The 13,772-nt window shown below is 32.7% G+C and overlaps 1 protein-coding gene across 1 annotated transcript; it reads right to left on the bottom strand.

Moving 5' to 3' along the window:
* Positions 1–8,385: 8,385 nt before the first annotated feature.
* Positions 8,386–10,369, bottom strand: LOC131608157 (protein IQ-domain 26-like). Its single transcript, XM_058880086.1, has 3 exons — positions 9,773–10,369; positions 9,461–9,676; positions 8,386–9,359 (listed from the first exon to the last, which is right to left on the bottom strand). The coding sequence occupies exons 1-3, from the start codon at positions 10,169–10,171 to the stop codon at positions 8,631–8,633; spliced, it is 1,344 nt and encodes a 447-aa protein (XP_058736069.1). The 5' UTR covers positions 10,172–10,369; the 3' UTR covers positions 8,386–8,630.
* Between the last annotated feature and the right edge of the window lie 3,403 nt (positions 10,370–13,772).

The raw sequence follows: 13,772 nt of genomic DNA, 5'->3' as shown, positions 1-13,772 counted from the left end.
CAATAAAAAATATGAAAATTTTATTAAAAATTAAAAAATTGAAGGAGAATTAATATCTTTAAAAAAATGGAAAGGAAATAATAATATAATAAAGAGGATTAAAAATAAAAAAGTAAAACAAAAAATATTAGTGACTGAAATTTCGGTCTCTAATTTATATATATAAAAAATTAAATTGCATAAAAATATTTTTTGTGACCGATTTAGTGACCTCTTAAAATTTGTTCATGAATATCAAATTTTGGTGGCTAATTCGGTCACTAAATTTTGGTCTCTAAATCGGTGGCTGATGTTTTTTAGTGACCGAATTAGTGACCTATTAAAATTGGCTCATGAATATCATATTTCGGTGGCTAATTTGGTCACTACAGTGACCAAAATTTTTTGGTCACTAAATCGGTTACTAAAAGCGAATTTTCTAGTAGTGTCATACACTCTCTTCTTCTCCTTCTCTCTTCTATTATTTTAATCAGTTTCATAATAATTATAATCTTTTAATTAATCAATTAATAATTAAATAATTTGTCAAATCTCTTTATTAATCAATTGGTAATTAAATAATCATAAATAATTAATTAATACACATCAATAATAATAATAACAACAAATGTTAAAGCTAGTGCATGACAGTGTAAAATATAACAATATGAATTACACTAAACATGACCGTGATTAGTATGACTTCATATTACTATCAGTGTATATCATTTTTTTCTCATATTAATAATTGAGATGAAAAAGGATATGCACTGACAGTGTAAAATACTCAATCACAACCATGTATCTAATTAAAACACAATTATAATTTAAAAAACTAATATGACATGGTAAATGTAAAGATTTTGATTGGTTGTATGGTTAAAATTTTTTTTATATAAAATGGTAAAATAATTTTTACTTTTATTATATTTTTAATTTTTATAATACTACATGTCCTACGATAATAAACATCTCACCTTAAAACTTTTAATCATACTTTTCTAAGCAATGTATTTTTAGGATCAAATAGTAGATCAATAGTCTAATCATCTCAACTTTTTCAAATAAATTATTTTTTATGATCTTTAATTTTTTAAAGTTATCCGCCGCTTCTTCCGGAGTATTTCTACCCAACTCATAACAAAGAAAAAAAAAATTTAAAAGAAAAATTTATAGATGTAAATCTAAAATTTTCATTGCAACAACATACCTTATAGTAACTTATCTCCAACTAGATGAATCATCACACTTTTTCTCATGTTTCATATTCCTGATGGAAGTAAAATGATTGTTTTATCTCAAATTTAGAAATCTGCTTAAAAATAGTGTATATGTTGCTTTCATAATGACACAATTAGCCAGAGCTACAAAATGAAACATTTAAATCAATAATAATTTCATTCGGTTCCTTTCTATTCTTGCAAATTTTATTACTACCTCTGGTTAAGTTCCTCTCGCCAACTTTCAGATAATATATGTATCTAGTGACATAATTTAATAAAATTTTATTAATTGAAATATGTACAAAAATTTCATATCACTGATGAGAGTAAAATTTCATACGGTTCTATTTAAGTGTATTTAAGTAACCATGAAAATATTGAGAAGGAAATCTTGGAGTTCTATACTGCATTGGTAGGGACCATGAAAATATTGAAAAGGAAATCTTGGAGTTCTATACTGCATTGGTAGGGAGTAGGGACCATGAAAATATTGAGAAGGAAATCTTGGAGTTCTATACTGCATTGGTAGGGACAACTGCTAATAATCTAGAAGGAGTCGATGTGCCTACTATGAGGCATGTAAAGACCCTGTCTAGAGATCAATCCATGCAGTTGATTATCCCTATAATAAAAAAAGAAATTTGGGATGCCCTGCGCAATATTGGTAACACTAAAGCCCTTGGTGTTGATGGCTTCAATGCCTTCTTTAAGAATACTTGGCAAATAGTATAATCTGATGTCAATGCAGCAGACATGGATGGAATTCTTCTCCACCTCTAAATTGTACAAAGCCATCAAGTGTTCCTTAGTCACCCTGATCCACAAGTCTCAAGAGGCAGCAACAATCAAAGACTTGAGACCTATTGTTTGCTGCAGTACTATTTACAAGATTATATAAAAAATCCTCACTTCAAGATTAGGTTAAGTGATTAGCTATATAGTTATTGATAACCAATCTGCTTTTGTTCCAGGTAGAATGATTCATGACAAATATCATGCTTGCTCAAGAACTTGTTAGAGGATATGTCAAGAAAAGTATATCTCCAAGGTGTATGGTCCAAATGGACATACAAAAAGCCTATGACACAGTGGAATGGTATGCTCTGGCTCAAATTATGACTGAGATGAGATTCCCAAACATTTTCACTAATTGGATACTCCCCTGTGTGACCACTGTTTCATAGAGGTTTGCTATAATTGGTGTACCATCTGTAATGCTCAAAGCAAAAACAGGGTTGAGACAGGGAGACCACATATCCCCCTCTTGTTTGCGATCATTATGGAATATCTACAAATGGTGTTGCAGGGGCTGAATAATAATCTCAACTTTAATTTTCACCCTAAATGTGAGAAATTGAAGATCATTAATGTGTGTTTTGCATATGACATCCTCTTATTTGCAAGAGGTCGTACAAAATCTATCAAATTGGTCATGAAGAAAATGAAATATTTTTCTGCCACAACTGGATTACAGAAAAGTATTCCAAAGAGCAAGCTGTATCTTGGAGGGTTGGATGTAGAAACAACAAGACTTATACAACAGGCAACTGACTTTGATATAGGTAATATGCTTTTTCAAATATTTGGGGGTTACTTTAAACAACGGGAAACTATCTATATCCAATTACCAACCTCTAATAGAGAAGATGATGAGAAGACTGAACCATTGAAGCACGAGACTTTTACCATATGGAGGGAGACAACAATTATTGAAAAGTGCCTTTTTTTTTATTTCTAACTATTGGATGCATATATTTCCACTACCAAAAAAGGTGATTGCACACAGTGAAGGGCTATGCAGGAACTTTTTATGGACTGGAAAAGACAGCTACAGCAGAAAAGCTCCCATTGCATGGGAACATGTTTGTGATCTAGTTGCTGCAGGAGGTTTGAATCTTATATCCCTCACTGCATGGAACAAAGCCACCATAGGGAAAATGTTATGGAATATAGCTAAAATAAAGGATCGACTATGGATTCATTGGATACATGAATATTAAATGAATAAATGATGGGATTAGGCTGATGTTACCAAATCCAACAATCGGGGTTTGGGACCCATTTGCAACGCTAATATGGCGTTTATTAGGTAAAGGTGAATAAGAAGAGAGATATGACATATATGGAGTCATGTGATCAGTTGTACCGAAGTTAATAATCCAGATATCTTTAGAACATGAGGCATTTAAAGCTAAGAAGCTAGAGTTCTTACCAGTCATGGTCAGAGAACTAGTGTTAGAGAACTTACTTAAGGAGTCCATAAAGAGAAACAAACCGTCTCGAGATCTACTATTAGGAGAGGATCGAAGGGCTGCCAATGAGAAACACCAACAAAGATGACAACCAAACAATCAAGGGTTGCAAACAGCGAGAAACAAAGGTACAACAATGAAGGTTGTCTTGAAAAAACAACAATGAAAGTGAAACCGTCCGGATCTGCAACGGCGGTTGAACGGTGAACGACAGTTCACTACAACACGGAAGGCCTACGAAAGCGCTTATTTTGGGCTTTAAAAGCGCTTTAAAGCGCTGTGAAAGCCAGCGCTGGCATAGATAACAAAAGCGCTTCTAAAAGCGCTCTGGTAGACCCCCCTATAAGAGCGCTTTTCTGGAAAAAGCGCTCTGGTACCCCCCTATTAGAGCGCTTTTTCTGGAAAAAGCGCTCTGATAGCCCACCCTATAAGAGCGCTTTTCCAAAAGCGCTTTCGTAGGTTGCGTTTTTTATTTTATTTTTTATGCTTTTTTTTATAAACCTATTATTTTTATAATTTCTAAACCTGCATTTATGGCAGCATTCTTTCATGAACCTGTAATTTACCATTGTTATCCCATAAACCTATAATTTACAATCGTAATCCCATTATTTCAGTAATCTCATTATTTCAACAAAGAAGCGATTTCGATTATATACTAAACATGCATTATAATTATACCATTGTAATTAATCCAAAATATATATACACCGATTCACATATTTCTAACATGAAAACAACTAAACCAATTCACATGACATTATAACAATAAGAAAATCATCCCTAAAAATAATATAATCAAAATAAGATTATTATTATATAAAGGCTCTAAAATAAGAAGGTAAAGAGTAGAACGAGTATATATATATATATATATGTCGTGTAAAAAGAATAATCAAATTAAATATATCAATAAATACAAATTAATTTATTAATATTTAGGACTTTATATATCTAACTTGAATACATGGAATGGAATATCATTTATTGTAAATTAGTTCAACAAATTTTGTACATAAAGTTTACCTTAAATTTAACACAGCCACGTCATATAGCCCAGAGGGATAAAGCAATATAGATCACTAACAATAATCCTGTCACAGACACCCTCAAGAACAACATTAGCTACATGTTATTGATAGGAACACTATTAGAAACTCAACCAACAGCATGTCAAACAATTACAGAATTTGAGAAGTTGTTACCAAATTGATCAAAAGAGCCCAGTATCCTTGTGAGCTTTCTACTATCTCTTAGCAATATAAGAAGTTTCTCTGCAACAACAATTAATGTAAAGTTCACAACCAATTGACAGGAAAAATTAGACACAAATAAAAGTTGAATATTAATTTCTATGACAAATAATACATGACAACTAGTTACTACTACTTACCCTTCAGCGTTTTCCTTCATCTTTGAGCTATGCTATATCTACACTTATTTTCCTACACTTGTATATTACACCGTATATTTTAACACAGATAGATACTTGTGCACAGAAATTAAGATAGAATAAATTAATAAAAAATGAATTGTATACCTTGTATGTAGAAAATTACGGTGTTGGTGTAAGCTAGGGGTGTATGTTTACTCAATCAATAAATGTTGCAATAATGAGAAGGGGTTGTTGGACTAGAAATTTGAAGGTTTTGTTGGACTTAACCTGCATCGCCTTATTTCTATCCAAGTTGTATTGTGTCACAGAATATGAATCAAATAACTGTACCCCGAAGGATCCTGCCACAGAAGACTTCGGGGTACAATACTTGATTCATATTCTGTGGAACATAATCGGCAGGGGCACATTGTGTTCTATCCTTTACCAGTCCATCCACTGTTTGAAGCTCAACCTACAATAGAAAAACGTGATTATTACTAACTACATATAGAAAATCTTGAATCATGTTAATTTCCAGATACATTATATTGAAAAAAAAATTAGAATGTGAAAGCTAAAAGAGTTCAAAAGTGATCAATCCTGGAGGCCCTTTAAATCAATTCATACTAAATTAAAAAGTGTATAAAACTATAGATAATACATCTATAGATGTAAATACTAACTTCACGGATCTAATGAAACTTTTATTCCAAAAACAAATTACTTGAGTTTTTTTTTTCTGCATAAAAACCTAACAAACTTTGTCTTCAATACTCTAAATCACTGATAAAAACCTAACAAACTTTGTCTTCAATACTCTAAATCACTGATAAAAACCTAACAAAATTTGTCTTCAATACTCTAAATCACACTGATAAAACCTAAATCACTGATAAATTAAAAAAGCCCCAATAATATTAACTATAACCCTAAATAAAATTTTGTATTTTTGAAAGCAAACAATGAAAAGAAGGAAAATTTCCGGCACAAAACCCTAACCTGAACAGAGAAGAGACGGTTGAAGGGTGGCGATGGAGTGAGGAAGGCGGTGGCGGAGTCGGTTGAAGGCTGGAAAGGGAGTGAGGACGGCGGAGAGGGAGTGAGGACGGCGGAGCAACGAAAGGAAGAAGAAGGTTCGCGTGTTTTGGATCTGAAACAAAACGCGTGTGTTTGTAAAATATATAATTTTTTAAATGGGCTACCAGAGCGCTTTTCAAAAGCGCTTTAATAACACCCCCTACCAGAGCGCTTTTATCCCAAAAGCGCTTTCGTAGCACCCACCCTATAAGAGCGCTTTTAAAAGCGCTTTCATAACCCCCCTACCAGAGCGCTTTTTAAAAGCGCTCTCATACCCCCCCCTACCAGAGCGCTTTTTGAAAGCGCTCTCATAACCCCCCCTACCAGAGCGCTTTTTTTGCATCATTTTCCCTTGTTTATTAATTTTGTTTTTAGCGAGCCTTACGAGAGCGCTTTTGCTAAAAGCGCTTTAGTAGCTGCGCTGCTACAGCTTAAATTTGGCGTAGTGGTTGCAAAGTCACCAAGATCACTAGGGTTCCAAGAGAAAGGGAACCTTGACCAAGAAAAACGGTCGTAATAAGAACGACTAGTGTTTTGAGCGCGGAAGAAAAGCCCCTAGAATCGGGTGATCTAATACCATATAGAAATATAAAAAGTTTTATATATATTGTAAAAAATACATAAGAGGTATTTATAGACTATAAACCTTTCTAAATAAGGGAAGGATAATTATTCTTCCTATAAATGCTAATTTAGTCATAATGAGCTATACTGGACAGCAACTCATAATGAGTTGTATGATATTCAAAATATTTTAATAATAATAATAATACTAATATTACAACAGACATTTATCGTAGAATAGCTAAGACTTAGTCTAGATTACATCTGAACTCTAAAGCATAAAGCATTTGAAACCTCCCTCGTCCATCTTGGTTTTCTATAGTGCCAAAGAGTCAATATTTTCAAATATGATTTAAATTGTAACTTTTGTTCACTTTAGAGGACTTCCCTATCCTTTACCTTTAAAAGAGCATACAATTGTTGAAAGACATTCTTTCAATTTTGGGTCAACTTCTCCTCTTGATTAGTAACCTCTATCCTTTCCAAACCTTTCTCCACCTATAAATCTTCTCCCAAAGAATGACATACCCAAGTTTTTCTAGATCTACAATAATTTTTTTAGCACAATTGATAACTCCTCAATCCCACTCTAACACTCTCTAGAAGTGTTTTAAAAACCGGACCGATCATCAAACCGATGAGAGTACTGGGTCACTGGTTCATTGGTTGAACCACTGGGTTACTGGTCGAATCGCATGACTAAATCGGATAACTTGGTTGAATAAACCGGTCTCTATTGCAATACTATATATTTATTAAATCGATCGAACCAGATGACTTGGTCTTTAAAAAATATCATAACACTTACAAAATTTTACAATTTTAAAATATCATAATTTCACATGTTTATTTTTTACTTTCAAATTCTAAATATAATCATCACTCACAACAAAATAATACAAAATATAAATTTAAATAAATTTTAAACCAAGTCTAATTGCAAATAGGGAAAAAAGTTGTTCCAAATATGGTTTGAATAAAGTCTAATTATATTTTAATTATATTTTTTATAAAAAAAATCATGAAAACGGCGTCGTTTGTGCGGGAAAAAAAAGTATGCATTTGAACCATCGGCTTTTTAAAACCGCCAATTTACCGATTTTTTCCGATTTTAGCCGGTTCTCACCGGTTCAATAGCATATCTAGTCCAATAATTAGACCAGACAGATGATCCCTCCAATTTTCGGTCTCATCGATCCGACCGACCAGTTCGATCTGATTTTTAAAACAATGGTCTCTAGTATCCTTCTCTTTTTGAATTTTTCGAGTGACTCTTATTCATAAGTGCCGCCTCAAAAAGAGTCACATTTCACAAAGCACTCCTCCCTTTTGAACCTTAATCCATATCAATTCATCACTCCTTCAACACATCTTTAACCCTCCAAAGATATTTAAGGGGTGTGAAAAAAAAAAAACTTATCTAACATGTATCATACTAATATTTGACATCTCCCCAAATCCAACATTGGAACACACATAACATCCTCCTCCTATGTTTTGAAAACATTCCAACTCAAAAAACATAACCTTATTAGTTACTACTAACTACCTTTCACTTTCAAAGTTGAAAAAAATTGAAAAAATAAGTGTGGACACAGATAACAGTAAACGTTCCATCATAGTACGTGATGTAGCCTGACATTAAAGATTCCCCCACAGTCATTCAATGAATACCAAATTCTCAATCATTCTTTCTTAATTATAGTGTAGATTTGAATATCTTTCAACTCATGAGTATTCACTCATTGCTTGTGATTCAAAATTGTTGGAAAAACAATTAATGTGTCTTTTCTGTTTTTTGTCAAATAAAATGCTGCATTACTCTATTGTATTATAATATTGATGATGCTTCACTTTTTAGAGTAAACATTTTCTTTCAACTCAAATAAAACAAGTTTAACTATACTAAACAAATACAAGAAACATAACTATTGCCAAAACAAAATATAAACACATGATTCAATTAAATGACTCTTACAATAAGGACCTTCTTATCATCTTCGTTATAATCCTTCAATTTTGTCTTGACTTAACCATTCACTAATCAATCATATGGAGACTCTGCAGACACTGATATAGATATCAGACACGACACGTGTAGACTCTGCAGACACTTATACAGATACCGGACACAACACTGACACTACGCTGTATTGATCACCACCTCCTTTGGTTGGAGTAGTTTCTATCAAAATCAGAGGACTTATCTAATTTACTCATAACAGCATTCTTAAAATTAATAGCATCCTGAATCTGTGAACAAGATCTTTGCATTCTAACTCCGCTCAAACTGTTTCTAGATTCCATAAGTTCATTCAATGTAAGCCTCTTCTTTGGACCCGGTTCCGGTCTTTGCTTCGGAGCACTATGAGACCTCAATTTAGCCTTAAAAGACTGTGTATTAGCCATGTAATTAGGATAGTTACCATATTCACCAATGTAGAAACTATCTCCACAAACTGTTTTAGGTGTAGAAGGTGCCACAAATCCACAACTACATGAACTTGTGAAACGCGGAGTGCTTTGCGCTGTCGAAAATCTGCATTCTTCACCTGTTATTCCCCAATCCGATTCACTGAAATTCCTTTGACTTGGAATGAATAACTGAGATGGCATAATTGGATGTGGAGATGAAGGTGTTTGAAATGACGGGTCATCGCCAAAATCGGAAATTGATGTGTTGCTTCTTCTAGACCTTGATTTCGGTCTTCCAGTATCGATTTCTACTATTTTCGGACTTCCAATATCATAACTGTTGTTGTTGCTATTATTGTTGTTGCTGTTGTTGTTCACAGTAGCATCAAAAGAAGATGATAATCTTCTACTGTGGACCGGAGTTGAAGATGTGTACTCATTCCTATTACTCTCGTTGTGATTGTACTTTTCCTACAAAACATTGATTCAAATAATCATAACAAATGCAAAGAAAAGACTATTGAAGTGATTGATACTAGAATATGTATGAGATCTGTATGTATGTATTTTACCGTGGATCTTCTTGCTTGTGCTGGAAATCTGTTATGCGTTTCATTCTTTGTGTTCATGACGAGACCGCGAGATTTATGAGATCTTACGGTTGCTTGTGCTCTAATCAGAGCTTGCATACTGTGAAGTGTTGCTGTTGCTTGCTTCCTCACTAAGTACCCTCTCACCAGTGCTTGTAACTTTACCAAACCCTTTAAGGCTCTAAGTGCTTTTCTTGCCTATTATAGAGACCAAAATTTGTTTCAGAGAGAATTCGGATTCGGATTAGGATTCTTGAAATTTGCATAATTAAGTTAAAGGTAAAGGAAACTTACCAAGTAGCCTCTAAATGTGGTTTGAATCTTGACAGCAGCGAATTTCTGGTGTCCGCCATCAAACATGGTATCCCTGCCGTGGCTGGTTAGTCTGACAACAGCCACGGCAGCCTGAGCAGCTGCCACGGCAGCATCTGCAGCTGCTGCTGTGGCAGCTGCAACAGCAATGGCGTGCTTGTTTTGCTCCTTCTCGGATTCTGAATAGAACGATTGAACCCAAGCAGCTTCTGCAGGTGAAATGTTAGGTGGTATAGTTGCTGGATTATGACACAAACCTCTTGAATCTCTCTTCGAGAATGTTTCAAGAGGAGGATTCCATTTCGAAGAATTCGAATTTGGATTATCTCTATCTTTCTTTATCCCAAAAAAACTCTTGAACCACCTAATGGTTCTACCCATTGGAAGAAGAATAATACTACTACTGCAAGAAGAAGTGAAAACCTACACAAAAAACAAGCCACGGTTTGTTTATCAAGAACAAAAGAAAACAAACACCTCGTGAAAAACTACATTACATGACAAAAACACACCTATAGAACATGGGTGAAGCATGGAATATGTAAAATAAAAAACAAGAGTGTGACATAACACATGAAACTAACCATGTTACTATTAAATAAATTCAACTTTTTGTAGTAAAAAAGAATCACCTTGATAGAATCAATCAAAAAACTCAAAAGATAAAGCAGTTCAAAAGTTGTAAAAGAAAGAAAAAAGCATAGAAAGTAAAACAACTAAAATTGTCCAATGAATGAAATGAACTCAGAAAAAGAAGATTAGAAAGAATAAAAATAGCCCCACAGTGAAATTTTCTGTCACTAATAAGCGACGTGTCCTTAAAAAAAGATAAATACCTGTGTCCTAAGATTTCTGACACACTCGTGAATCCATTCTTAATTAACTAGTAAATAATTAGTAATTATTAATCTTCCCTAATCACTTATTGGAATGAGTTTATTCATTCTATTTTCTCAGTTTCTAATGATGCATTTTTTCTTTGATTTCTGAATATAGTTGTGTTACTTTTATGCATTAAAGGTGGATCAATAAAAATAGCTTTTTAGATGAATTAATATTGTTCCTTTTTTCATCCTAACACCCTACTCTATTTATGATGGATGCTCTATGCCTGCACCTACTCTTTATCTTTTCTACTTCGTTGTTCTTTTTACTCAATTATTTGTGTACTAATATTAGGTATCCTCTTGTTTTTACTGTCCTTTTTCTGTAACTTAGAAATCAATCATGGCTTATAATGGGAAACATAGGGTCCTCATGTCATATATAAGTAGCTTATACATGTATATATATATATGGTTGTATCATTTTTATCATTTTTCTGTAACTTTAAACTCGTTTTTAATATTTTTTTTTATTTTCAATTTTTATTCGGTTCGATTTTGATTTTTGTTCAATTCTAGAACAATTTGTGTAACATAATTCGATTCATGATCAAACATAACGGTTTGGTTATTTTAACTTTTCAATTCAGTTTAACAATTATATATCACTATTTATAATTGTTTTTTTTAATGATTTGTGTTCAAACATTTCAATGTGTTATTGTTATTACTACTATCTTAGGAAACATAGTTTTTGTTATTAATAATAAATTAAAAATTGTTAGGAATCAAGATTCAAAACAAATGAATGGTGTACTTTGATGAGAGAAGAGAAACAGATGAAGACAAAGTATCTGTGAAGATGTCACTATTAACAATTATCGTGCCTGTCAGTTTGTAATCTAGTAAGCACGTTATAGTAATTCATGGTTAAAGGTGAGAATCAATAGTAAATTGTATGTTTGAAAAGTACAAACAAAATTTAGTTGTGTCTATGATGCAGTAAACTAGATTTACTTTATGAGTTTTTTCTTCTATACCTCTGAATCACTGCAAGGAAAAAGCTCTATAAACAAAGCCAATTGTATTAATCGGGGATTGTTTTACCTACGGATGATAAACTACTTTCACAAAGTTTTATTCACTTTTTTTTTTTTTTTTAATTTATATTATTGTTATTTCACAATTGTTATCATTTTATAAAATTAGAATAGATAAGGTAAATTTCATCAAACTTGATGAGAAAAAATGAACAAAATGCGCGTCTCATTCAATCACGTCAAGCAATTGAAGGTCTTCATCCATAGTTCATTGTTCAAATTTTCTCAAAATCGATCCATGCAACACTTTTATTAGAACGCTCAATCGCACTCGTAGCTCTTAATCATTTCAAGTATCTCTCTCAATTAGAACACTTAACTGGACAATGTTCACTTTTCTCAATCATTACAAGCATCGTCCATAATTGCTCTCAATCATAATTTGACAATAGAACAAAATCAAAAGTTATCAATCACTCAATTGTTTATCACTACTCTGGTCTAAGCAATGTCCAAACCACAAGAAACTGGTTCAACCAAGTTTTGGGTAGTAAGGCGGATCAAGGAACATATATGCCATAAGAGAATACATAATTTTAGGTGAAGGACCTTCCACCATATGTTAAATCGGGAAAAACATAGATTCTCAAGACACTTGTCCTACGAGACAGTTATTCTAAACAAAGTTGCAGGATCTCCTAGTCGTGTTGTTCCAAAGAATGTTCTAAGATATTTAGACCTTAAAATCTAGCAATAAAATCTAACAAAATGACTCAAATTTAAATACACATTATTCTAAAATCCTAAACCTACTACTTACAACCGTCATTGACTTCACGGTAAGAGTGTTAGAAGATACTCACCATTCATAAAAAAATAATAGAATGAGTTAGAGGGAAAAGAATTCCCTCTTACTTCACATGAAAGGGTTGATGAACATGATGTTCCCTATAATTTTCAAACTAGAGAATCAACTTGGGAATAATTAATAAATTGCATCACATGGATGTAATTTAAGAATGAAGGGGTTAGAAAAAAATGGAAGAAACACTTAGAATGTTACCATTAGTGGATGTGGCACTTCCATCTGTTGAAGCAGGTCCTTCATTTAGGGATGAGGCATCTCCGCGCACACATACACATATATGTTCATAAAGTGATAAATTAGAGCAAAAGATGCAAGATGAAACTTAAAAATCACTATTATATGAATACAATATGAATACATTTGAGTAGTTTGTCTATAAATAAAGGGTTTCTCCTCATTTCAAAATACACAATAAATTGTATTTCTATAATAGTGATGTTTTTTTTTTTGTCTGTTATGATGATGTGGGATTTTTTTGTAAGTTACTATAGAGGGTTGTCTCTTGTGTAATATTTCTTGAAGAATTCGTTGTTTGGTTCTTGACATAATCCAACTAAAAGCTCTATTTGGTTCTTGAGATTAGCCAAGTAATATCGTTGTTTGGCTTTTAAGCTAAATCCGTTAAAAACTCTCATTTGGTTATTGAGTTTAGCATTCAAAAACTCCGTATATTTCCGAAGCTTAGCCTAATGTAAAATCAATGTTTGGTTTTGATATTATACTCACAACAAGAAAAAACTTCTCCAGCCACGTGAAATAGTGACGTGATTTTCACGTAGAAAAAAATAGGTGTTATGACGTGATTACCACGTCGATACGTGTTTATATTATTAAAAAAAATGAAAAGTAACGTTAGCATAGGGAGGAGTAAGAAATTTATAAAAAAAATTGTGATGTGTAAAACACGTCGCAACTTCAAAAATTAAAATTCAAAAAAGTAACACATCAGATTTGCACATGGGGAAGTTTGAAAATTTTAAAATTTAAGTTATGCCGTGAAAATCACGTCACAACCTAAAATTGCACTTTTCATACAACGTTGACTGACAAGGAGCAAATTGGGTAATGATTTTATTACCGTTACGCCGTTTGCGACGTGAAATCCATTATGCAAAGTTGCGATGTGAATTTCACGTCGCTAAAAATCTTATATATTTCCCAAACGTATTCTTTTAATTATAATTTATAAATTTTTATTATTTATGGTTTTTATTTATTATTTATGGTTTTTATTTATTATTATATTAAAA

Source organism: Vicia villosa, linkage group LG5 (genome assembly GCF_029867415.1).
Source record: "Vicia villosa cultivar HV-30 ecotype Madison, WI linkage group LG5, Vvil1.0, whole genome shotgun sequence".
Taxonomy (NCBI): Eukaryota; Viridiplantae; Streptophyta; class Magnoliopsida; order Fabales; family Fabaceae; genus Vicia; species Vicia villosa.
Note: the sequence above shows the minus strand (reverse complement) of the source record. Positions and strands in the feature narration are given on the sequence as shown.